The sequence below is a fragment of the Acomys russatus genome, chromosome 10, assembly GCF_903995435.1.
Source record: "Acomys russatus chromosome 10, mAcoRus1.1, whole genome shotgun sequence".
NCBI classification, from domain to species: domain Eukaryota; kingdom Metazoa; phylum Chordata; class Mammalia; order Rodentia; family Muridae; genus Acomys; species Acomys russatus.
The window spans coordinates 66,271,017-66,298,758 of NC_067146.1; the positions used below are offsets into that span (position 1 = coordinate 66,271,017).

The 27,742-nt window shown below is 40.2% G+C and overlaps 1 protein-coding gene across 3 annotated transcripts in view; it reads left to right on the forward strand.

The window, feature by feature from the left end:
* Pde1c (phosphodiesterase 1C) overlaps positions 1-27,742 on the forward strand; it is a 475,928-nt gene that overhangs the window by 356,876 nt on the left and 91,310 nt on the right. For all 3 annotated transcript variants that reach the window (XM_051152305.1, XM_051152303.1, XM_051152304.1), the window contains exons 4-10: positions 3,135-3,248; positions 4,590-4,772; positions 5,638-5,704; positions 10,076-10,192; positions 11,277-11,417; positions 25,638-25,738; positions 27,539-27,667. In XM_051152305.1, the coding sequence (XP_051008262.1) occupies positions 3,135-3,248; positions 4,590-4,772; positions 5,638-5,704; positions 10,076-10,192; positions 11,277-11,417; positions 25,638-25,738; positions 27,539-27,667 (852 nt within the window). The remainder of the gene's footprint in view (positions 1-3,134; positions 3,249-4,589; positions 4,773-5,637; positions 5,705-10,075; positions 10,193-11,276; positions 11,418-25,637; positions 25,739-27,538; positions 27,668-27,742) is intronic.

Here is a 27,742-nt window from a genome sequence, read left to right on the forward strand (position 1 = left end):
GTGCGTAGCAGATGTTCCTTTGGCAATTTTCTTGGCTCTGGCAGTGAGCTCCTTCTCTGCGTTTGGCTTGCTATCGACAGAGCTTCACTGTTGACTCTTCCCTCGGATAGTCTTGTGTTGCTTCTCATCTTTAAATCCAGAGAGGGAAATGTCAGCTGGATGGGTGTTTTCAAACCAGTGGGTCCTGCCAGCTCCCCCATGTTCTGTGCCAGGATGCGTCTTCAGCCTAGCTCAGAAGCTAGGGAATTAGGAGAGATAAGAATATTAGTACCATTTCAAGTTCTAGAGGTACATTGTGTGTGAATTCTTCTCTGGGTTTAATGACGTTATTGGTCCTCTGCATTGCTGTCTGCTGACTGTGGCACTAAGCTTGGGGCTTCCTATGTAGATGCCTCCTGGGGGGAGATTCTGAATCAGATGAAGTGTGACTTCAGCTGGGGCCTGCTTCCCCTGCTGGGGCAACCAGAGGCTCTTTACTGCTTGATTCTCCTGACACTGTGCTTTGTTGGAAACAAGAGTAATTAAAAATAATGGAATAACCCACAATTTCTCTGACATAGTCATTACAGTCGGCCTCTGGTTCTTTATCTCACAAGGGTTGCAGAGGTCTCTAATGGACATGGATGCTTGCTTCCCACTGCTGGCTGTCATGTTGCATTGTCCCTGTGTTTGGAGCATCTATCTCATTGGTCACTTCTTATAAGCCGTCTGCTTGGTAAAGTTTGTAGATGAATCTAGGCTCTACATCCACGAGCCGTTTAACCGAAGATCACGTGCACGCTGTATTTGCAGAGCACTTTGCAGAATGTGCCTTAAAGCTGCTGGTTTCTCTTTTCTGGAAGGTATATGAATTACCGCCCTTTCCACTTGTCCACACATCTGCACGCAATCCTTCTGCACAAGCCTATGGTTGTCTTTAATTAAACCACAGTGTCCTCAAAAACGTGTATGCCACTGTTAAATGGCTTTCTGGTGTGGCACAGGGTAGAAGCCTAAGGCCAGCTTGAATTCTGCTACTTTTTATCATTTGTTTCTCTTTTAAATTTTTGAAAAAAAATTTCATGTGCATTGGTGTTTCACCTGCATGTACGTCTGTGTGAGGGTGTCTGATCCCCTACAAGCAGAGTTACAGACAGTTGTGAGCCACTGTGTAGGTGCTAAGAACTGAATCCAGGTCCTCTGGAAGAGCAGAGATTGCTCCTAATGACTGAGCCATCGCTACAGCTCTACAACTTTGCTACTTTTAAAAATATATTTTCTTTCCTTAAACCTCCCTAAGTTTTGCTTTTTCTATTATTTGGAATAAAAGTTATAGTGGTGTATGTTGGGTTTTTTCCATTTCATTATTTGGTCTGGTTTTACTTGATCTGCTCTCACTTGCTTATCTGAGTTTTCTTTAGCCTACATACGTTTTTAATTTGATTAAAGCTGCTTTTATTTAATCCCCTGGAAACTGTTACTAGATGGTGGTACCTTCTGGTTTTATTTTATTAGTCATTGTTCCCCTCATTTTTCCCCTATTTTTATCCTTTGCTCTTGGGTTTTAAGGATTAAGATAGGTCCTGACAAAGTAATCATGCTAAATTCCCAGTAGAATATTTACTCTCCAAGAAAAGGCACAATATTTTTATTTTTGTTTTTGAATACAGACTTTCTCTGTGTAGCCTTGGCTGTCCAGGACTCACTTTGTATACTAGGCTGGCCTCAAACTCACAGTGATTCATCTGCCTCTGCCTCCCGAGTGCTGGGATTAAAGGCATGCACCACCACCGTCTGACTGCAAAATATTTTTAAAGTTTGAATTTTTTCTCAATTTACTTTATTTTATTAATTTTAAATTTTAATTTATTATAATTTATTCAGATTATATCCCAAATGCTATTTCCTTACTGGTATCTTCCCCTTTCCTAGACCTCTGACAGAAGATGACCATCTCCCCTACCATATGACCCCAGCCTATCAGGTGTCATCTGGATAACCCACCTCCCCCTCTTCTGTGTGCCTGTTGGGCCTTCCTACCAAGGGGATACTTAGAAATCAAGTGAGGCAGATTGCATAAACCCACATACATACAACGGAGATGTGACAGAGATCTTAGTGTTCTGTCAAGACATTTCTTGTCTGGTTGCCTGTGAGGGTCAGGACCTTTGACAAACAGTAATGAGAATAATTATATCAATAGCATCTTACAGAATTAGCAAGAATTTCAGAGTCTATTATCAGACATTAGATCTTTATATCAACTTCCAGGCTTTGTCACATGGTACTCTGTTGTACAATCCTCAGAGAAGTTACCTAGCTTACCTGATATGCAACAGCGGATGCTTGGCAAAGCAAAACTCAAATCCATGGTTGAATTCCAGGTCTGACTGTCTTTTCTAGTACCATTGTCTGTCGAACAACCCGAAGAGGTGCTTGTCCTCTGAAGAGGTGCATCCCCAGTTGTTCTCTGATCACCTGCAGGCCTATCATTGCCATCATGCACATGGTCCTCCTCTGCTCTGGTGATTTCTATGTAAGGGGGACATGCTTCTTTATTTCTTTTGGATGATCTGAAATCCAGTTTACCACCATTCCTCATTTTTGACAGCTACATTAATACTCTTCTTCTTGGATGCGTTCTTCCTGTCTACTAAATTAATTTATTTGCATCCAAGTTTTTCATGGCCTTCTGTGGCTATAGTGGAACTCTATGCCTTCCCACAAGTCTTGAGATGCCTGTAGGCTGTGGGGCTATGGTCCTCTGTGGTCACTGCTGAACAAAGTGCTTTCAACAGAGAGAGAGTCTTGGGCGTGTCTGGTGGTGTTTGGTGCTGGTCAGTCTTTCCTATATCCAATTAGGGACTAAAAGAGTCATGTCTTAGAAAAAGAAAATTGTTAGTAATATAAAACCTTTATAACAATGAGTACTATAAAATTTTTTGGTATGGTCAGGGAGCTGCTGGAGAACATTTTTCTTCTTGTTTTATTATTTCATAAATTGCTACTTTAGCACTGTAACTTTTTTCCTCTCAAATATACTGTAGTAAAAAAAAAAAAAAAACAATGTTCAAAACTATAAAGCATGTGTCATCATAGTTTTGGAAGTAGTCTTTGATTCCTTTATTCTGATGATGTCATCTTGTGCCCTGTAGGTTACGGTCCTTGGTCAAGCAATTAGAGCGAGGGGAGGCCTCTGTGGTAGATCTTAAGAAGAATCTGGAATATGCAGCCACAGTGCTTGAATCTGTCTATATTGATGAAACAAGGTAAGTAAGAAAAGAGATTAAGAATGTAATGATAAAATTTCCTGTCAAACAGTCCCATCCCTGTGTCCTGCCTGTAACTCCACTGCCCCCTTTGTAGGAGGTCTGGGCTATGGTTCACACTGACTCTGAAACATTTGTTTCTACAAATAAATTGGAAAGACCTGAAATGATGCTCCCTCAACTATGAAATGACAAAGAGAACTTGCTGCATAGATGACAAAATGATTTAAGAGCAGAAAAGGCAATTATTAAGAGCCTGGCATGTCTTTCCCCCCAGTTTTAAAGGCCCACTATGATGACTACAGACTCATCAAGTCAGTCAAAAATTTGTGTTTGAATGCATCTGTCTACAACTGGAGGTTCCTGAAGTGATGGAGTCCCCAGCGTTCCTGCTTCAGCAAATAGTCCCATTTGAAGCATACAAGTACTAGAGCGATTGTAGGCACTGACATTTATGAAACAAATAGAACCACTTTCCTTTTGGAAACCACTGAGATGTCAACTGTGAAAGTCTCTAGTCAGACAGGCTCCTCAGGATTTGTGAAGTCTTGCTTCACCAAACTCAAATCTGAAAGGATTTCATTACGGTCTATGAGTTGTTGGGCTTATTTTTTTAACGATGCAATTCATTACAAATTTCAGGAACTTGATACCATAGTCTTTTCCCTTTTACCCACATGAATATACCTAAACAAACAGCAATGATAAAAGCACCTTTGTATCGATGTCCACTCTAACTGCTTATTTTGAGTAGGACTTAAATAGACGATATGCATGTTTTCCTTGGTCTTATTATGACTACTGTTGTTCTTCTTCAGTCTCTGACATGTGAATAAGTTAGGCAAATATGACAAGCACATTTAGAGATGACTTAAGTCACTGTGCTCGAATGAAGAGCTGCATTGTTCTGGGAAGTTTCCTTGAATTTAGAAGTTCCAGTTTCTATTATATCCTATTGAGTTAAAAGGGCATCATTTGGTATGATTTAAAGTAATTGCTTCGAAATACTTGGTTGTTGTGATTTGTGCAATATTTGTCACCTTTTGGAATTTCTCACAAGACTGTCACTGATTCATTCTTACCTTCTTACACTTGTGTCTTTGGAGATCAGGAGAGATCTAATTTAGTCAAAGAAGACATATCAGTGTGATCTCTCTCTCTCTCTCTCTCTCTCTCTCTCTCTCTCTCTCTCTCTCTCTGTGTGTGTGTGTGTGTGTGTGTGTGTGTGTGTGTGTGGTTTTATATCATGTTTTTTGTACCTGTGTTTCAGGTGGGTAGAGAAATAGAGAAGTCTTTATTGAAGTTCAGTCTCCATGCCCTGGTTGTGTGTTTTATTTCCAGGCGACTTCTGGACACAGAGGACGAGCTTAGTGACATTCAGTCAGATGCTGTGCCTTCTGAGGTCCGAGACTGGCTGGCCTCCACCTTCACAAGGCAGATGGGCATGATGCTTAGGAGGAGCGATGAGAAGCCCAGGTTCAAGAGCATCGTCCATGCAGTGCAAGCTGGGATATTTGTGGAGAGGTAAAGGTGAAACTCATTGTTATGCAAGGACCAAAACAAGAATACTAGGTCTTAGGACTGTAAATCTTCCTTTAATGTAATTTTGATAAGTTATTATAAACACTCAAATTTCTGAGTAGAAACGTGTATTTAAATCTCTATAACATCATTAGGACAAGTTTTTCCCTTTGCTCAAAATTCTCATCTTAAGAGGATATAGATTAAGTTCAGCCTTGTTTTAGAGTCAGAAGTCATCTGATCCATACTGTTTGAATACATGGACAGCATCGGAACAGACAATAATGCTGTGAGGTGGCTGACCCAGGGAAGACAGTTTAATTAAGGGCTCTGAGTTCTGGGTGACATAGTTTACTAGCTTTTTGATGCTGAATTGTTCCCTACAGGGAGCTGAATTATTTCTTCTACTATTCCCTATTACATAGTTACACATGTTAGATATCTCATAGTGATGATTTTGAGATTTATTTGGGACACTACTTGTTTGCTTTAGAAGTTCTGGAAAAGTAACATATCTGATGGGTTGTCCACACAGATCCTTTGGTCATCATCAAGTACAGTACTGTACACTACCTACCCCTGCCTTTCTACAGCCAGCGCTGCCAGAGCACATCATCCTTTTAATAATGCAGTGTCCAATATGGGACACATCATCCTAATTTAATTCTGTTTCCAGTGGCTCATGTGTTTGAGGTTGCCTTAATTTCTTTTGAATTCATCACCAAGGATGCTTAAGTAACTTTGGAATTTAAATTTTCTTGGTACACCACATGCCCTGAGTGTTTATCACTTGTCATTATGTGTGCAGATCTCTCAAGTGCTGTCTATTCTAAGCTGTCACATTTTGTTTCTCTTCCAATTTTGCCAGAATGTATAGACGGACATCAAACATGGTTGGGTTGAGCTATCCACCAGCTGTTATTGATGCATTAAAGGTAAGAATGATGAGAAGGCTTCCAGTGTAAGTGGATATGAATGCAGAGTGAAGTCACATCTGTCCTTAGAAAGCAATGGTGTTTCATTTCTGTACTTTCCTGTGATTCTTACCTTAATCTGTCATTACTGTTTTCTTATCTGTTCTAATAGTAGTACTGAGTTCTCAGTGTTTAACTTCCAATTTTTTTCCTTTTAAATTAAACTCTCTGTGGAGGTTGAATTTACACAATGATCTGCAATGATGAGATTCATGTAGCAGTAGCCAGAGGAGATAAGGTGCATTACAGAAATGGTATTTAATTTAGGGATGAAATGTGGTGGCTGTAGTTATGTCAGTACTCAATTGCCTGCTCCAAGTCCATTTGGTAAGATTAAAAAAAAACAAGACCCAGAAAATTTTAAGAAAAATAAAATCAGAGTTAATCAGGGATTATACATGAGGCTTGAGCACAGTGTTCTCAGCACATGGTGGGTGCATTTTCAGTGACATTTTATGACATAATCCATCTGCTCCAGAAGCCTTGTTGCCTTCCGATATATATCCCACTGTTTCCCCAAGACCTGCACTGAGCCAAGCCTTCATGGGAAGTCACCCAAATATGGTTTTGGATTAGACAGGCTGAACTCTACATGGTAACCCCTCAACCAGGCAAACTGAAAATGTTGACTTCTCTAGGCCCAACAGAGACGTGTCAGATTCAGGGTTCTGATGTTCCCAGTGCACTTTGGTTCCAGGGTGGGGTTGGCAAGGGCCTACTGTCTTGGGACGGTTGATGTTATATGCTGTCTACACTTAGCACCCATCTCTTTGTGCAATGACACTGAGGAATTCTGATTTCTAGTGTTGTCTTTCTTTGAATGTCCACCAAGTATAATCTGATGATGTTTTCGGAAGACAAATTGCTCATTCATGGAAGTAGGTGTGGTGAGTGCTTCTTATAAGCTTCATAGAAGAAGCAAGTCCCATGGGGGTCATTCTCATTATATATTCATGATTTCCCCCCTTGTTCAGAATCATTCTCTGTGTTTATAGGATTCACATTTCTCTTTTTACTGTCTATATTTCTTTCATCTACACTTATATTAAGAGCAGGAAGGATACTGTAAGGACCGCCCACTCTCCCATGCTAATGGCCAATCCATCGGTGTGGTTTACAGTGATGATTCCCAACTCATCAGCAGAACCACTTCATGCGACTTGTTTCCTAATACCCACAATGAAATTGCATTGATTTTCATAATTGAACTGAAGCATTCAGTGTCAATCTTAGGACCATTAGAAGCCTATTTAAACCTTTATTTCTGTCTCTGCCATAAACACAAACACAGGGGGAATCACTCATAGTGGGCCTTTGATGAGAGTTTATCTTCCAAATTAGAGTCTCTTTTCTATGACTAACTAAAGAATAAAAAGTGGAACAACCTGCTATGTAGACAAACAGCTATTTGACACTTAAGGAAAAGAAATTCTCAGAAGTACATGTGATCTTTCTGAAAGAAAGACGCTTGGACTAGTCAGAGCAGGGATCAGCTAGCTCCAAGTGTCTGTCCTTCATTTGTCTGCTAATGTGTGCATTAAGACCAAAGCTTTTGCCTTTGATCCCATTCCTGTTGGTAAGGAATTTACACATCATTTCTACAGTGTACTATCTTTCCAATTCTTGCCTTTTATTGCTAGAGGACAAAAATGAGTTGGAGAAAACAGAGATGGAGTCTTGTTCATTGAGCTGCTGGGGTTTATGTGAAAGTCACTACCGGTTTCTTCTAGTTCAGAAAAAAAAAACCTCAAAGACTGAGAGAATTCGGTTCAGTACAATAACTGTTGTGTTATGTCATGTTAACTCTTGCAGTTAATGGAAGAACATGGCATAAAATGGCATTGAAGTAAGAGAAAAATTAACAACTACTTGTTCTAAATTTTAATTAGGTTACATGTCAGTCTTGGTACTTTCTCCATTTGAAACATATTACCTTCTAATTTCATTTTATTTCTAGCCTTTGGAGTAGGGTTCTACAGGTGCAGAAGTTATATGTTCTTTAGAAGAACAGCTGTCCTGTGACCTAGGAAGAAGTACCTTGGATATATTTAAAACAGGAGGAAGTGGTCAGTTCCCAGCTTCCTTTAGGCTGTGCTAACTGGGGCATTCTCCATCTTTCTTGAATGGAATTGTCCATGGGCAAAATTTAGTAAAAGAGAAGGCATGTTAAAGCACTTAACTTGGGTGCTCATTAAAATTCAATTTCCAGGCTCAGAATCCTTCAGAGGCTTACAACAGTCTCAATTAGTATTTTTGGCAAGTCCCTAAGTGGCTTGGAAGAAGAATAAAATTCAAGAATAACAGTTAAGAAATCCTTGAAGGCCCAGAGAGAACACCCACTCCTCTACCCATTTCCTGGAGCTGTTAGTGTCCTTCTCCTCAGGACTGGATCAGACAATGGCTGTGAGTCACAGGAATACAATTATAAATTTCATGATATCTATGCCTTGGGTCCTCATATCCTAGGGGATGAACTCTAAGAGTGACAGAGTGGATCCATTGAGTTCACAGGTGTCACCCATAGACAGGGAGGTCACATGAGAGGTTGCCAGTGAGATTATTAAAAAGTCCTGATACCATGTGACATTGTACCCTTTGTGTCTCCCAAGCTGTATTGGTGACACTACACTCTTCATATCACAGCTTTAGTTATTCTAATGGAAAGGTAATTATCAGAAAAGGAAGTGAATTTACCAGTAAATTTAAATACACACAATCCAACTGAAATCCTTTTGCATTTTTAACCTTTATATGATTGCTTTTATATAGTTTGGCTTTTATGAGAGAATCCTCATTGGTCTTGAGCTGAACATGATGGCTGGAATGGTTAGTGTGACAGGAACACAAGAATGGGATGGCAAGGCCATTTTAGGATGCCCTGAGCTTTTCATGCAGATAGTTTCTGATGTCTGAAGTACTATCCAACCCCAACCCTTCAGTCTATATGATCTTTCATGAGTCCTCATTATCAAGAGAAAACCAGTATACATCCTACAGAAGAAATACCCATGGTGTGTGTCCCGGACCTGCGGGTTCAGTTATTCGTGGAGTGGCGAGGCGGGTCGTGACCTGTGAATAAAGAATTGGGCGAGAGAGAGACAGGGGCCCAGGGAAACGTTGCTTGTCAAGGGCCGTTTATTGTAAGGGGGTATCCAAATTTAAAGTAAGCTTCTGGGAGGGCGGGGGGTAGGAAGGAATGCAGTGGAAAGTTACAAAATCTTCTGGGCCAGGCCCAAGGGCAGCAGGTGTGGAGTGGGGTGATTATTCAGAAGTTGCGATACACCGAATGTTCTCTTTCTCAAGGTCAGGCTGGATCTTTTGTGGTTGCCAGGCAGAATAATTATCTCAAGTATGCAGACAGCTATGGCTTTCAGCCAGCAGGGCTTCTCAGCCACTGGGGCAGGTCAGGCAAGGTCCTATGGCTCCTGACAGGTGTGATGAAGAAACCAAATGCCTGCTGATTTAACTATAAGTTAAGCACACGTTTGTTTATCATGTCTACAAGTGGCTGGTGTTGCTGTGTCAAAAGCACACAAAATAATGTTTACATGTATTGTGGAGCCAGTATTTATGAACAAATAGGAACCTCATGATGGCATGTAAAGTGTGTGTCCAGTCCAGCTTTTACATTTACTTCTTTCACCAAAGTGTAAAGTGTTATACCAATTGGAGAAATATGTCACCAGAACTGTGGCTCTGGAGAAATGAATGCTTTTCTCTTTGGTTTCAGCTTGCCAATTATAATTTAAGTGACATTCCATGTTTTTTGTGTGCATTATCATGCATGTTTCTGAACACTTTTACATGATTCAACTGTGTCAGCTCTAGGCTCAGATGACATCATTACGTAGTATGTTAGGGGGTTGGAGAGCATTTAGATGAGAGATGTGCCCCAGCTGGTTTGAACTCAGAGTGGTAGCTGATGGACTTAAAGGAAGGGGCCTGAGAGGAGGCATCAGTGTGGAAATCATATGTGTCCTCATCCCACTTGTATCCCAAGCTTGTGCTTCTAATAGACCTTTGAGGAATTAGGTAGCTATCCATTTTCTCATCTGTAAAAGGTAACAAGTAATATCACCTAAGAATTGTTTCATAAATTATATTTTTACTAGTCATAATGTCTGTCAATATTTCTGCTAGATAATAAAGGTATTTGATATTCTTAACAGTAAATGTTCCTATATGACCACACTAGAAAGCAACTGAGAGTGCTTTCGAGTCTTGAGCTATCTAATAGCAAGTGTGGACTACAGAAAGACTGCAACATGGATAGATTAGTGGTTCCATAGGTGACGTGAACTAATAATGTTTTCTTCCTGCTCTGTCCTACAGGATGTGGACAAGTGGTCCTTCGATGTCTTTTCCCTCAATGAAGCCAGTGGAGATCATGCATTGAAATTTATTTTCTATGAATTACTCACACGCTATGACCTGATCAGCCGTTTTAAGGTCAGTGCCTCACTAAAAAGAGAAAATGTACACATTTGTCCATCCTTATGTGACTTCTGTATCAAGACCAGGAATCCTTTTAAGTAGATAAGATACTGTGGACATTTGGTGGGGCTGTAGTTTCTTGCCACTGAAGGTCTCTTTTCTTCACAATCTGGCTGGTGGATCTTGCTGGGAGGCACAGACTGGGGAGTGGGTATGAAGACTTGTCTTCTTAGCCATCAGTAGCCGAGTCTCACCTAGGTGCCTAATAATCTCATTTCATCACCATTCTGTGCACCACTGACTGCTCTTAGCTGAGAGGTAGCAATGGAGACAGCGTAAGCTCAGAAGCTTCCATAAACCTACTCCTACCCCATGCCTCATTCATTCACACAAAACTCCCACTTATCATCCATGACAGATTATTGGTGTTCCCCAGCTGCCCATGCTTCATATTAACTATTTGCTTTAAATAAAGTGACTGAAACATCTCCGGGGTCAGACCCTAAGCCACCACACTGCACAGCCTCTTAAGATCACCCAATGATATATATTATTGGTGACTTGCAGTTCAGAATGCTTTCTTCTGCTGGTGAAGTGTTACAAATGTTTAAAGATTCCATAAACCATTAAAAAAGTGTTATTTGTAAGTTCCTCAACATTTTTGGTGGTCCTGAATAGCATGTCTTCCCTCTTGAGATTGGAGAAAAAGAATAAAAATAGATACATGACAAATAAATGGAAGAACTTTAGTAGTCATCCATAATAGGGTTGCCTACCTGCACATCAAAAACAAACAAACAAACAAACAAACAAAAAAACCCCACTGATTTAAGTTAAAAAAAAAAAAAGTCTTTGAGATGAATCCACATAGTTCTTTGGTTACAGAATCGAAGAGCAAATAACAATTTGTAAGACTGACTGTTGTTCTACCAGGGACCTGGTGTTAGGCCTTCAAAGTACCTGACAGTTTCACCAGGAAATGCTATTAACTATGAAAATTGTAGCTTCCTCATGCCATCTACAACAGCTCCCAAAATGAGCAAGGCAGGGACCTTAGAGTTTCTCCTAAGGTAATTCTGTTCTTACTGTTCTCTTTCAGATCCCCATTTCTGCACTTGTCTCATTTGTGGAGGCCCTGGAAGTGGGGTACAGCAAGCACAAAAATCCTTACCATAACCTGATGCATGCCGCCGACGTCACCCAGACTGTACATTACCTCCTCTATAAGACAGGAGTAGCAGTAAGTACAGATAGGGAATCTCATTTGTATTGGAGGGTATTCCAGCTGCTATGAGGCCTGGGGTGATTGCATTGCCTTCTGACCTCCCGATGTCCAAACATCCCCTGATCACTATGGAGAGCACTGCGGTGTTCTGATGTGCCCTTCTGATTACTATGGAGAGCGTTGGAGTTCTCTGAAGGATGCTCTGATCACTATGGTGATCTTCTGTATTCTGTGAGATGTACTTCCTCCTCCTGAGCCCAATGAAATAGATAATGACAAATTAAAGAAGAATTATTAGAGTTAGGTATATATTTCTACATCTTGACCCATGGCAACTTTTAATTAACAATGATATTTACTTATTCTGAAATTATATTCAGTAGATTTGTCAACCATCAGTCCAACTGATATTTGCCTTAGACTGCTAGATCTTTTTCAGAAGCATTTTAGTTATTCGCATCTTATGCATCTTTTAAAAGTTAAGGATCAATCTTTACTTCCCACCATTTGAAATACCATTATTTTGGTTCTGCCTTTCAGTTCTTTAGATAGTTTTAGATGTTTTTTCCGTAATCCATTTTATTAGCTGACTTGTTCAAGTTGATTGTCTGTGCCTTTGACCTCTTAAATTTTTATTATGTCTGTTTGTTATTTGTTGTAAGTGGGTATGGACAGCTTTTCATGTGCTACACTACACCGGTGGGAAAACAATTTGTAGGCGTCAGTTCACTCCTTCTGCCTTGCCAAGGCCAGAGGTTGAACTTAGCTTTTAAGGCTCATCAGGTAGCACCTTTGTCCACTGTGTCATCCCACCAGCCCCCTTTGCATTCTTTACCTCCATATAAACCACTAATTTTAATATACATAAATGCTGGTGAAAAAAAGAAAAGCCCAAAACAAATTAACAAATAAAATGGCTTCCCATGCCTTTCTACATTGAGATTACCTTCAGAACACCTATTCAGTTTTTGTTTTCACTTCTATTTGAATTTGTAGTGTGCTGGATGGATCCCCATGCTATATGTTTTTGTTTCTGCAGTTTGCTCTGGGGCATCTTTTTCCTCTTGAAGTGCCCTCTGCCTCAGGAACAGTTTGTTCCTTCTTAGTGTCTCATGGGTTAATTTAATCATGAATGCTATATGTTTGGCACACATCTTCTTGGCCTGGGTATATTCAGAAACTAGGCAATCTGCATTTAATCACCAAAGCTCACATATGCTCTTTGCACATACAGAAAAAAAATTGATCACTGCTTATAGGTCAGTGACCGCAAGTCCAGCCCACTTGTCTGAACTTGAGTGCGACTTTTGACTTCACCAGTATGCAATTCTTGAACTATTCTATAGATGGACACTGGGTAATTTTCTATGGTTCTCAAGGAATACAACAAGCTATTTTAGAAGATTGAAACATTAGGAGAGTTTGGAAATATTGAAACCAGTGCTTAGAAAAAACTAAGAAAATCAATTGCAGGAATGGCCCACACAACTCCTGTAGAATGACGCCTTTCTGATGCTGGTAGCATTTTGGATATACACACATTTGGTTGCCTGGGATGGTTTGTGAGTTTTTAAAGTGAAAGCAAAGATTTGAACCGCTGGATTTGCATACTTTTTTGGGTCAAGAAAGGGGCAATCCATTTTCGCAGGTCTCTTCAGGACACTTACAGAAAGAGCAAGATAGAAATTGTTTGGGCATGGCAATAAGCCACAACCTAGGGCACAATTGTCTTTTCTGTTGAGAAGCTTAGTCTAGTAACTCATTGAGTTAAACTAGGAATACAGTGGGAGGAGTGAGATATACTAGATATAAATCCCTGATTAATTATTATTAGATACTATGACCTGGAATAGAACACTAATCTCTGTGCCCAGATTTCCTTTCTTCTGAAACGTAAGTAACAAAAAATCCTTGGAGATGGCTAAGAATAACATATAAAAAATATTGAGTATTTTCCTTCCCTCAACTTAGAAAGTATTAATACTAGATTATTATAGAATTTCCCAGTCAGGAGTGGTGGTGCATACCTGTAATCCTGGCATTTGGGGAGGCAGAGGCAGGCAGATCTTTGTGAGTTCAAGGCCAGCCTCATTTACAGAGGGAGCCTAGGATAGCCAAGGCTACACAGAGAAACCTTGTCTTGAAAAACAGACAAAACAACAATAACAACAACAAAGAATTTCTCCCAGACCCATTATCACATTTTATTTATTTTATTAAAAGCCTCATTTTAGAAAAATACTATTTAAGAAGCCATTTCAAAACCAGAGGAACATTACCAAGAGAACTTGTGTGATATGATAAAAGAGTTTCTACCCAGACCAGCAGTCATAGTCAAGGATGAGAACATGGAGGAAAACAGAACTGTTCACATCAAAACAGACTCATGAAGCCATGGCCTGATGCAGAAGACACACCTGTGAGGGAACAGATTGATGCATAAGTGTCCACACTAAGACCTTTGATGATGCGGCTGGATGCAGAAGAGTCTACACTAACACAAGCTCATGATGACATAGACTGACACATTAAGATGACTACTTAACATTTTTTCTACAGATCCCATGGGATGTAATATGCAATTTAAAAAAATTAATATGTTCACTTTACAGCCCAATTATTACTCCTCCCTCCTCTCCTCTTAGTTTCCCCTGCCCATCCTCTTCCTCCATCCCCCTCCTATTCCCTCAGAAAAGGGGAGCCCCACAACCCACACAGCACGTCAAGTCACATCAAGACTGAACTCATCCTCATCCACTGAGGCCAGGCAAGGCATCCCTACCAGGAGGAACTGATGGAAAGCAGGCAACTTGAAAATGATGTCTGATAGAGGGGCAGACAAAGTGACACACAGAAAAAGATTTGACAGAATGAGTCAGAGATAGGATACAACCAACTCTCATGAGAACAGGACAAGAAGGAGATGCTGCTTAAGTGCAGTGCAGTGAGAGAGAAGAGAGGTTTTTGTTTTGTTTTGTTTTGTTTTTGTTTTTGTTTTTAATAAATGAGGCAGTGTACAGGTGGCAAAGGGGGACAAGTTAGATACAGGTGATGATAGAATGAGCCAGAGAATGAAAAGATGCCAAAATATTAGAACACATTTCCAAAATTAGTTTGAGGCCAGGCAGAGTAATTCAGTGATAACTCAAGAGAAGCTAGTCAGCTTGGAGAGCAGTTTGGACCAGAACAGCTGAGTTAAAACAGCCAGCAAGAGTTAAAAAAGAGCTATAAAGGCATGGGAACTGCTCCCATCTCACCCCCTCATCTGAGGAAATGTAAAAAAAAATTTACAAGTGCAAATTGGCTTCTTAAATGTCTATACAAATACACCTTGGCATGCACAATAGAGTACAGTTTCCACTAACTCAGTCCTCAGCCTGGAGAAACTGAACCTACCTCTACAAAAGTTTCTGTGGTATTTAAGTTGGCCCTAGCAAAGTAATACAGTGACACAGCCGAGCTGACCCCAGGTATGACTTCTTCTTTTTTAATTTTATGTGTATGAATGTTTGACTGCATGTATGTATACACACCAAGTGTATGCCTGGTGCCCATGCATGTCTATTCAGATTCCTTCTTCTGAATAACAAAGAGTAACAAAGAACTGTGAACTGAGAACAGAGTCCAGGTCCTTTGCAAAAGTAGCAAGTACTCTTTAAAAAATTAGCCAATTTCTCTAGTCTCCCGGGCATAACTTGTATGATATTTAGCTATAATTCTGCAATATCTTTGGTGAAAGAGAACTCCTCATACCTCATAATCCTCATGGGTGTGTACTTGACTGTAATGTAGTGCAGACGAAGCAGAGGTAGAGCAGTGCTCTGAGCTCATCTATTCAGCATATCTTTAGTACCTATTGTGCACAGTATCCTGTGGGATATGAACATGAACTGAACAGCTCTATCAGCTCTAAAGGAAGACTCTGAAGCATTTATGCTAATGCAAGTTAATGCTAATGTCAATGGTATAAGAAACAAATGATATAATGTGCTCATTTATTTGCAGTGTATGCATGTATGCACAAGTGTGTGTGCTCAGGTACATGTAGGTGTATAAACAGTTGGAAGACAGAAGACAACCTCAGGTGCGCTTCATTAGGTCCCATCTACCTTGTCTATGAGATAGAATGAATCTCTTACTGTGTGTGTGTGTGTGTGTGTGTATGTGTGTTCTGTATGTATAAGTGTGTATATGTGTGTGTGTCTGTATGTGTCTGTATGTATATGTGTATGTCTGTGTGATATGTCTCTGTGTGTGTGTGTCTATGTATGTCTGTGTGTGTACATGACATGTTTTTCAACTACCTTTTGTGGTGATTTGTGAATCAAAATGTAGCAGTAGAAACTGCCATTCACACAGCAAAACAACTTACTTAAGAGTAATTACACTGCAGGAGTGGAAATTGACCCATGACCGTTTCCTTCAGATTCCCTCTGTTGTATACAATTCCCCTCACCCACTCATACACCTAAGCACACAGCTTGCTTTTCTGAGCCACACATGCCACAGTCCAAATATGCCATTTCCAGGTGTCAAGGCAGCTCTCTCAGTGAATTGGCTGTGACACACCAATTTGGAAGACATGAAAACATCACATTCAGATAACCCTGGAACAAAATGCCCATGGAAGTAGATTTTTGGTTGCTTATATTTTGACATAAAACCTCTGCATTCACAGTAATTAAGTTGCAAAGAGGTGGAAATCTGAGCCATATTAAAACATGAATCCCAAACCCAATATTCCTCAAAGTGGCTTATTCTACCTTCTATATCTTTACTTTTACCAAAGATGCCATCTGACACCACCCAGGGAGCATTTAGCTACTGGCTCAGTTTTTGGAGCCCATGAATAATCTGTTATTTTCCTGACTCTAGCTTCTTTTTGTTTTTATGTTGTGAATATATTTTTCTCTAGCATCTTTTTATCCATACCTACCATACCGTCAGTGCTAAGTCCTATGGCTTTACCTCTATGTCATTTATGCATGCTGTAAGAACTTTTCATCCCCCGCTCTATTGAGAAAAATAGTCTTCCTAGAGTGCTGGGATGGCTGTGCTAGTCTCTGGGATGTAAACACCACTGCCTGATGAGTTGGTTTACATTCCTCACTAATTCCAGCTTTCATTTATTTTCTTTTTTCTTTTTACTTTAGATAATTTATTCAGATTACATCCCAATGGTTATCCCCTCACTTGTATCTTCCCATTCCCCCCGCCCTCCCTCTTTCACCCTATTCCCCTTCCCAAGGCCTGTGACAGAAGGGGACCTCCTCTCCTACCATATGATCACAGTCTATCAGGTCTCATCCAGATAGCCTGCTTCCCCTTCCTCTGAGTACCACCAGGCCTCTCCACCAAGAGAAAGTGGTCAAATAGGGGGCACCAGAATTCATGTCAGAATCAGTCCCTGCTTTCCACACAGCTTTGAAGAATGCACTGTCCATTGGTTAGATCTGAATAGGGACTCTAGGTTTACTGAATGTGTTGTCCTTGGTTAGTACAACAAGTTTGTGCAGGTCCCCCTGGGTCCAGATCCACCAGCATTGATGGTCTTCTTGTAGGGTTCCAGGACCCATATTCCCATACTTCCCTCACTTGGAGTCCCAGTAGGAAGCCCCAGCATCTGTCCCAATCCCCTGCTAAGTGAAGACTCTCAGAGGACATCCATGTTGGGCTAGTGCCCAATTATGAGTATATACCATGTGTATTTTTGTGGGTCTGGGGTAACTCACTCAGGATGATCATTTCTAGTTCTATCCACATGCCTTCAAATTTCAAGATATTCTTGTTTTTAGTAGCTGAGTACAAATGTACCACAGCTTCTTTATCCATTCTTCGACTGAGGGACATCTAGGTTGTTTCCAGATTCTGGCTATTATGAATAAGGCTGCTATGAACATGGTTGAGGAAATGTCCTTGCTGTGTGATGGAGCATCTTCTGGGTATATTCCTAGGAGTGGAATAGCTGGATCTTGAGTTATCCCTATTCCCAATTTTCTAAGAAAGCACCAGATTGATTTCCAAAGTGGTTGTGGTTGACAAGTTTGCACTCCCACCAACAATGAAGGAGTGTTCCTCTCTCTCCACATCCTCGCCAGCGTGTGCGGACACTTGAATTTTTGATCTTAGCCGTTCTGATGGGTGTAAGATGGAATCTCAGAGTCGTTTTGAATTGCATTTCTTTGATGACTAAGGATGCTAAGCATTTCTTCAAGCATTTCTCAGCTATTTGATATTCTTCTGTAGAGAATTCTCTGTTTAGCTCTGAACTCCATTTCTTTTTTAAAAAAATATATATATATATTTTTTTATTAATTTATTCTTGTTACATCTCAATGGTTATCCCATCCCTTGTGTCCCATTCTTCCCTCCGTCCCCTTTTCCCCTTATTCCCCTCCCCTATGACTGTTCCTGAGGGGGATTACCTCCTCCTGTATATACTCATAGGGTATCAAGTCTCTTCTTGGTAACCTGCTGTCCTTCCTCTGAGTGCCACCAGGTCTCCCCCTCCAGGGGACATGGTCAAATGTGAGGCACCAGAGTACGTGAGAAAATCATATCCCACTCTCCACTCAACTGTGGAGAATGTTCTGACCATTGGCTAGATTTGGGAAGGGGTTTAAAGTTTACCTCCTGTATTGTCCTTGGCTGGTGCCTTAGTTTGAGCGGGACCCCTGGGCCCAAATCTGCCTATCATAATGTTCTACTTGTAGGTTTCTAGGACCCTCTGGATCCTTCTACTTTGCTATTCTCTCATGCTTCTCTCATCTAGAGTCCTTACAAGGTGAACTCCATTTCTTTTTTTTTTTCCTTTTTTTATTATTAATTTATTCAAATTACATCTCAGTTGTTAGCCCATCCCTTGTATTCTCCCATTCCTCCCTCCCTCCTGCTTCTGACCCCATTCCTCTCCCCTATGTCTGTGACTGAGGGAGACCTCCTCCCCCTGTATATGCTCATAGGGTATCGAGTCTCTTCTTGATGACCTATTATCCTTTCTCTGAGTGCCACCACACATCTCCATCCAAGGGACATGGTCAAATATGGGGCACCAGAGTTTGTGTGAAAGTCAGATCTCCTTCTCCACTTAATGGTGGAGAATGTCCTGTCCATCGGCTAGTCTGGGTAGGGGATCGAAGTTTACTGCCTATATTTTCCTTGACTGGTGTCATAGTTTGAGGAGGACCCCAGGGCTCAGACCCGCCTGTAGTTTTCCAGGACCTTCTGGATCCTTCTATTTCCTTATTCTCCCAGGCTTCTCACACCTAAAGTCTCAATAGGATGTCCTCCTCTCTGACCCACTTTCCTGGTGAGTAAAGTTTTCCATGGGAATGTACCCCTTGGACTAGTGTCTCGATGTAAGTGAGTATATACCATTTAACTCTTTTTGCTTCTGGGTGAACTCACTCATTATGATAATTTCTAGTTCAATCCATTTGTCCACAAATTTCGGAAATTCCTTGTTTTTAATAGCTGAGTAGTATTCCATAGTGTAAATGTACCACAGTTTCTTTATCCATTCATCTACTGAGGGACACTTAGGCTGTTTCCATGTTCTGGCTATTATGAATAAGGCAGCTATGTCCCTGTTGTGTGTTAGTGCATCTTCTGGGTATATTCCAAGGAGTGGAATAGCTGGGTCTTGAGGAAGCCCTATTCCCAGTTTTCTGAGAAAGTGCCAGATAGATTTCCAAAGTGGTTGTACTAGTTTGCATTCCCACCAGCAATGAAGGAGTGTTCCTCTCTCCCCACATCCTCGCCAGCATGTGGTGTCACTTGAATTTTTGATCTTAGCCATTTTGATGGGTGTAAGAAGGAATCCCAGTGTTGTTTTGATTTGCATTTCTCTGATGACTAATGAGGTCAAGCATTTCTTTAAGTGTTTCTCAGCCATTTGATATTCCTCTGATGAGAATTCTCTGTTTAGTTCTGAGCCCCATTTCTCAATTGGGTTATTTGGTTTGGTGGTGCTTAATTTCTTGAGTTCTTTTGGATATTAGACCTTTGTCAGATGAAGGGTTGGTGAAGATCATTTCCCAGTCTGTAGGCTGTCACTTTGTTCTCTTGACAGGGTCACCTGCCTTACAGAAGCTTCTCAGCCTCATGAGGTCCCATTTATTAATTGTTGACGTTAAGGCCTGGGCTGTTGGTTTTCTGTTCAGGAAGTTGTCTCCTGTACCTATGTGTTCCAGAGTCTTCCCCACTTTTTCCTCTAACTGGATTAATGTCTCTGTTTTTAGGTTGAGGTCTTTAATCCACTTGGACTTGTGTTTTGTGCATGGTGACAAATAGGGGTCTAATTGCATTTTTCTACATGTAGACATCTAGTTAGACCAGCACCATTTGTTGAAGATGCTGTCGTGTTTCTATTCAATGGATTTGGCTTCTTTGTCAAAAATCAAGTGACCAAATGTGTGTGGATTCATCTCTGGGTCTTCAGTTCGATTCCATTGATCCACTAGCCTATTGCTGTGCCAGTACCATGCTGTTTTAATTACTGTTGCTCTATAGTACAGCTTGAGATCAGGTATGGAGATTCCTCCCGAGGATCTTTTATTGTATAGGATCGTTTTTGCTATTCTGGGCTTTTTGTTTCTCCATATGAAGTTGAGAATTGTTCTTTCAATATCTTCAAAATATTTTGTAGGGATTCTGATAGGGATTGCATTGAATCTGTAAATTGCTTTTGGTAAGATGGCCATTTTTACTATGTTAATTCTCCCGATCCACGAACAAGGTAGATCCCACCATCTTCTGATGTCATTTTCAAACTCTTTCTTCAGAGATTTAAAGTTTTTTTTCAAATCAGTCTTTCACTTGCTTGGTTAGGGTTATTCCTAGATATTTTATATTGCTTGTGGCTATCGTGAAGGGAGTAATTTTCCTAATTTCTTCCTCTGTATGTTTGTCATTTGTATATAGGAAAGCTACTGACTTTTTTGAGTTAATTTTGTATCCAGCCAATTTGCTGAAGGTGTTTATCAACTGTAGGAGTTCTCTGGTGGAATTTTGGGGATCACTTATATACACTATCATATCATCTGCAAATAGGGATAATTTGACTTCTTCCTTTCTCATTTGGATCCCCTTGATCTCCTTTTGCTGTCTTATTGCTCTGGCTAGAACTTCAAGAACTATATTGAAGAGATATGGGGACAGAGGGCAGCCTTGTCTGGTCCCCGATTTTAGAGGGATTTCCTTGAGTATCTGTCCATTTAATTTAATGTTGGCTATTGGTTTGCTGTATATAGCCTTTATTATGTTTAGATAAGTGTCTTGTATTCCCAATCTCTCCAGAATTTTAAACATAAATGTGTGTTGGATTTTGTCAAATGCTTTTTATGCATCTAAAGAGATGATCATGTGGTTTTTCTCTTTCAATTTGTTTATATGGTGGATTATATAGATGGGTTTCCATATGTTAAACCATCCCTGCATGCCTGGAATGAAGCCTACCTGGTCATGGTGAATGATGTCTTTGATATGTTGTTGTATTCGCTTTGCAAGTATTTTGTTGAGTATTTTTGCATCAATGTTCATAAGAGAAATTGGTCTGAAATTCTCTTTTTTTGTTGAGTCTTTGTGGGGTTTAGGTATCAATGTGACTGTGGCCTCATAGAATGATTTTGGTAATATTCCATCCATTTCTATCTTTTGGGATAGCTTGAATAGTATCAGTATTAGCTGCACGTTGAAGGACTGGTAGAATTCTGCCCTGAAACCATCTGGCCCTGGGCTTTTCTTGGTTGGGAGACTATCAATGGTTATTTCTATTTCTATAGGCGAAATAGGGCTATTTAATTTGTTTATCTGGTCTTGATTCGATTTCGGCAATTGGAATCAGTTGAGGAAATTGTCCATTTCACTTAGATTTTCAAATTTTGTGGCATAAATGCCTTTAAAGTAGGTTCTTATGATTCTTTGTATTTCTTCGGTGTCTGTCGTTATGTCTCCCTTTTCATTTCTGATTTTGTTTAATTGGATAATGTTTCTCTGTCTTTTAGTTAGATTGGCTAACGGTTTGTCTATCTTGTTAATTTTCTCAAAGAACCAGCTCTTGATTTTGTTGATTCTTTGGATTGTTCTCTTTGTTTCTAATTTATTGATTTCAACCCTGAGTTTGATTATTTCTAGGCGTCTACTCCTCTTGGTGTTTCTGCTTCTTTTTTTTCTAAAGCTTCCAGATGTGTTGTTGTTTATGTGGGATGTTTCCATTTTCTTTTTAAAGGCACTTAGTGCTATGAATTTTCCTCTTAGCACTGCTTTCAATGTGTCCCACAAATTTGGGTATGTTGTTCCATCGTTTTCATTGAATTTCAATCTTCTTGTATCTGTTGAGGTTTGCTTCATCACCAACTATGTGATCAATTTTAGAGAACGTGAACTCCATTTCTTAATTGGGTTATTTGGTTTGATGGTGTTTAATTTCTTGAGTTTTTTATATATGTTGGATATTAGCCCCTTTTCAGTTATAGGGTTGGTGACTATCTTTTCCCAGTCTGCAGGCTGTCACTTTGCTCTGTTAACAATGTCTCCTGCCTTATAGAAGCTTCACACCCTCATGAGGTCCCATTTCTTAATTGTTGACCTTAGAGCCTGGGCCATTGGTGTTCTGTTTAGGAAGTTGTCTCCTATGCCAATGAGTTCAAGGTTCTTCCCCACTTTTTCTCCTAACAGATTTAGCGGGAAATATCTCCCATGTTTGTGGGTTGGGAGAATTACATAGTTAAAATAACCATCTTACCAAAAGCGATTTATAGATTCAATGCAATCCTTATCAAAATACCTACATAATTTTTTAAAGATCTTGAAAGGTCAATTCACAACTTCATATGGAAAACCCAAAAAACCAGAATAGCTAAAACAATCCTCTGCATGAATTTCCATCCTGGATCTAAAGCTGTACTATAGATCAACAGTAATTAAAAGAGCGTGGTACTGGCACAGCAATAGGTGGGTTGATCAATGAATCAAATGGAAGATCCAGAAATAAATCCACACCCATATGTATACTTGATTTTTGACACATAAGCCAAATCTATACAATGGAAAAAGGATCGCATCTTCAACAAATGGTGCTGGTTTAACTGGATATCTACATGTAGAAAAATGCAAGAAGGTCCATATTTATCACCATGAGCAAAACTCAAGTCCAAGTGGGTTAAAGACCTCAACCTAAAACCAGAGGCACGAATCTGTTAAAAGAAAAAGTGGAGAAGAGCTTTGAACTCATTCTGGCTTTTGATACCTGATGTTTCTGAGGACCCAGTCTGCCCTGATTCCACTCAGTTCGGGGACTCACTTCATTGCTCAAGATTAACAGGAACTTCTGAAAATGCCCTCCTCCACTTCATGCTCTTCCCATCACCAAGGCTCTTTTTTGTTACCTCTATTCTCTGAAATTGTCTTATATCCTTTTTCTTTCCCTCCTTGGATATCATTTTTTTCTTCTTATCCCCAAGCCAATATGCATGCTGATCATTGATTTTTAAAATGAGTTTCAAAGCATAGTTTGTATTTTGCTGTGTGCCTGTTTGATGCCTTGCTGTTTGGATTTATTAAAAGATAAGTGATAATTAAGAGTAGCTGTTAGTATGTCTGGGTGGGAAGGAAGTGCATCTGATATTTGTAATGTGGTAACTATTTCTTTTCAGGCTTTCTGCTGCCTGGAGTACTGATGTTCTGTGACTTGGGTTTGTTTAGACGCCATGCTAATTTCCATGCCCCGTCTTATCTTTAAACATGCCATTGACTTTGTATGAGACTAGAAAAAGAGTTGTATGCAGGGAATGTCTCAAAAGCAGATAAATGACAATAGAGTGTTAGGGGAGAAACGGTCTCAATATAGTAAGCTATACAGGGGCAATCCTGTAACTCTAGCACTCAGGAAGCTAAGGGTTCTGTGCGTTCTGTGAGTTCAGTGCCAGACTGGACCACATAGTGATTTTAAGCTAGCCTGGCCTATGGTGTGAGACTCTTTATTAAGAAAAAAGAAAGGAAAATTAAATCAAGAAGAGATGTGGTATAATGTTATACACATAAATAGATAAGTTAGTATAAAAATAAATGAATACAAAATATGAGTGAAGGAAATTTAACCTAAAGATTATAAGTGATAATCTGAAGGCATATTGTATGGCTTGTGACATGACCAACTGTAGGACTTTGGGTAGATCTTGAGTTTCCACTCTCCTCATTTTGTCAGTATGTAAAGAGCAGACATCAACTGCACAGCTAGTTCCTTCATGGAGATGGGAAAGATACACGAGTTTCTACATTTAAAAAGAGGGCATGAGGCCTGAAAGATGACTGAGTGGCTAAGAGCATGGGCTGCTCGTCCAGAGGACCCAGGATGGATTTCCAGCACCTGTATGATGGCTTGTAATCTCAGAAACCAGTTTCAGCAGTTCTGATGGCCTCTTCCGACTTCTATGGACAGTATGTACGTGCAGTGCAAGACATTCATGCAGGCAGAACACCTGTGTACATATAGCAAATAATTTTTTTAAAGATAAGGATATAAAAGCACGATAGAGACAAGGTAGAAAGAGTTAGGGGGATTGCAGGAAAGTAGTGGTAGATTCATGTAATCAAAATATGTTGTATACATGTGTGAAATTCTCAAAGAATAAACATAGTATTTAAATCACCAAGGATAAGTCCTGCTGCACCTGGATATTTCCTACAGTGAGGAGGTGACAAAGGCAGCTTCAGATTTCCTGCAAACTTTTCTCATCTATAACTTTTTTTATTGCATTTACTTACTTATTTATATGGGCAGGGCATTTGCCAATGTGTGTGCACATGTGAAAGTCAGAGGATAACTCTCTTTTGTGGGTCTCAGATATTGATATCTGGTCCTCAGGCTTGGCTGTGGCCGCTTTCACCCAATGGGCCACTCCCCAGCCCACCGGGTGGTATCGGTGGAGGGATGTCTGATTTCAACAATTTTTCTCTTAGTCTTTTTATGTTCTTTTTTTTTTTTTTTTTTTTTCCTTTCGATTCCTTGAAGTTTAGTTTGTCATTTTCAGGGACATGTTTCCTCTAACAAGGCCTCTCCTCCCAAATCTCCCCTACAGTGCCACCAACTGGAGACAAGAGTAAAAATCAAACCACCACAGGAAACAAACTGAATAGAAACTATAAACTTCTACAGCTCCCTGCGGATTCACAGTTGTCAGAGGTGTTTTGACAGCCATGGTGTCAGTGACTGTACAATACATTCAACTTAGTTCTACAGAAACACCAACTTCTTATGTCATTGTTCATAATTAATTGGTTTATGTCATGCCTGAATAAGAAGTTACAATCACTGAAACGAATCTAAAGATGGCTTGAGTAATCATGCTGAGTTTGGTAACCAGTGACAAAACTGAGCAGAGAGTGCAAGTGGGTGTCCTATGAGACCTGAGGTTATTCAGTGAGTGCTGGGATGCAAGCAAGGGGCACACAGAGGTGGGAAGCATCTACAAGCCGTGAAATCCACTCAGTGGGATCCAGTTAAGGAAACTTCCTATGACAGAGGGTCCTGAATCCCCTGTGTGCATCAGCATTACCTAGAAGATGTGATAGCATATAAACTGATAGGCCATAACCTATAGATTCTGATGCACGGGGATTGAGTAGGACCAGACAATTTGTTTACATTTGTAGAAGCTTCTCGGTGTTGCTGACTCTGCTGCCTTTGGGTGAACTATACAAACTATTGAACCAGGGGTATGAATACAACCACACCCTCCAAACATTGGTTTACATAAGGAAGAAACCATCTTCTTCCTGTACATGTGTCTCCGCACCTGGTAGTAGACATTCCTCTTATAGGCAGACCTTAGTTGCTATTATGTTAAAATATCAATGGTGTCTGTATGCAGAGGATATTGTGTTGACTTTTTCTCAGTGGATGGTGGCGTAGGAAGAGGAAAGGAAAGAGAAATAAGAATTTTATTTTAGCGTTGGAGGGATATTTGGTGAGGGCTTTAAAAGTTCCACATGTCGACTGTCACTGCCTTTCTGGAAACTCAGATCCAAGAAATAGTTCTGTCAACCTCATATGTTACATTCAAATCACAGGATCACAGTCTCCTCAATGAGGAAAAGCCCCCACAACTTCTACATGTTACAAAACTTGTTAGCAAACAGCTGCAGGGTAGAAGGCAGCAGTGTGGGTGTGTTGTCAGCGTGCTAAAACTGGCTGATGAAGACAGATGAGCTGATTTGTGTGAATCTCCCTTTCAGAACTGGCTGACAGAGCTGGAGATCTTTGCAATAATCTTCTCGGCTGCCATCCACGACTATGAACATACTGGAACTACCAACAATTTCCACATTCAGACTCGGTGAGGGGGCTAGAATGTTTGTAGAACATGCTGTAGGGGGCAGGGATATAATTTTAGATGTCAGTGAGGTATGTACTTGTCATTTTCCTTTTATACGGTTGCTCTATTTTAAATTTTGAAAAGATTAATATACAAGCAAGATGCAAGCCTGGGCGTCTTCATTGAACACACAACCCTTTAATGGGCACCTGCTGCTATTTCTCATATTTTATTCAGATAAAGTGGATCCTCCTTTCTTAACTATTGTAATGTTTAGTCATTATTTATGTATGTTCTATGCTTAGTCTACCTCATTCTAATGGGTGTGGTACAGGCTGCATAGAGCCCCAGATGTCATGTAACTGACATCACTACCATTAAGTACAGATAATCTTTGGAGGGCTGCTGTTATGCTAACAATATTGGTGCTTTCTGCTCCTCTAGTCTCAGCTCCTGGTGAGATACTCTTTTCTATGCTCTCATTTCTTTCCTTCACCATGGCAAGCAGAAGCAAAGTCTTTTCTGTGCTATGTTCAGAAGAGGAGTAAAAGCAAAGAACTTAAGCTATCCTCTTTAATCCTCACTCCTTCTCCCCAGGTAGAGTGCTCTGGGCTGCTGGAAACATATTTTTGCCATCTGTTTCAAGGTCTTTAAATATAGGCAGATCACCAGAAGACTGGGTAAAAGCTTTGCTTGGAGGGCAGAGATTGCAATGACTCACACCTTCCTAAGGAAGAGGGCTGGGCAGGGTAACTGTCTGCAGCTTGCTTGGAGACCAAGAACAAATCCAGTCAACCTACTGGAAAGCCTACAAATCATAGGAGGAAAACAGAAGCTTAGTGCCATAATACACATCTATCAAAATCTAACTTTGGAATGAAATTCAAACATTGACACATTGGCCCTCAGCAAAGCTTTGCCCAGTTTACCTGAGCACATGACCACAGTTTAGAAAACTGTGTGGCCAGATGCCTTTGTTCCTTGATAGACAAAATGTTAAGCCTAGGACTTTTAAGGTATATTAGACTCATCCCACAGGTGGATCAACAGTAGGTAGTTATATTCAGGAATCTCAGTCCCACTGTCAGGACTATCTCTTCCGTTAAAGACCTGTCACTTGGTTGTTCTGGGACTCTAAGAAGATACTTCCTGTCTATAAGTATGGTACCATAGCTGAGAAACAAATGAGCTCTGCTAATCCAAGCTTTCATTAAACTGGAGATATTAAAATGATGTCCAATCCTGGATTAGTAGCACTCAACTACAGAGTAGTCTTTGAGGATATATAAAACTTACGCTTTTTGGTTTCAGCTATCCATATGTGACATGTCTATGGAAATGCTATTTCGGATCAAGGTGCACAGGCAGCTTGCAGATAGTAGCCACCAGGTGACGTGTACTTAGAGAATTACAGCTAAAATAATGACCAGGGTATTCATTGAATTAAATAAAAACTTTTAAATTAAGGCTATTCTAGAAATTCTAAGGAAGCTTAACACACTGACATTTTTAAAAGTCATTTTTGCCACTGGTGCAGGTAATTGAGGTCTGCCTATAAAGCAGGTTTCAGCATGCTCTGGCTGGATGTTATACTTGTTCCAGCCACATAGTGATAGTAAAGTTTCTTACTTGTATCTACTTATAATATGTGACGAGAGTTTGAGCTGCTGGTGGCACAAATGCATGGGGACAAGATTATTTCTAAACACGGGAAGGAGTGACAACACAGCATGACTTGTCAAAAACAAAACAAAACAAAACAAAGGCTGGCTCTCAGCTATATCCCAACCTGAAGGAGTTTTTGTGTCTCTCTCTGTTCAGGTCAGATCCAGCTATTCTGTACAATGACAGGTCTGTCCTGGAGAATCACCACTTGAGTGCAGCCTATCGCCTTCTGCAGGAAGATGAGGAGATGAATATTCTGGTCAACCTCTCAAAGGATGACTGGAGGTAATATGAAGTGACAGCTTTGGTATCCACAGAGGGGAAGTATGGACAGATAGAGTGTGCTGCTACTGACGGAAG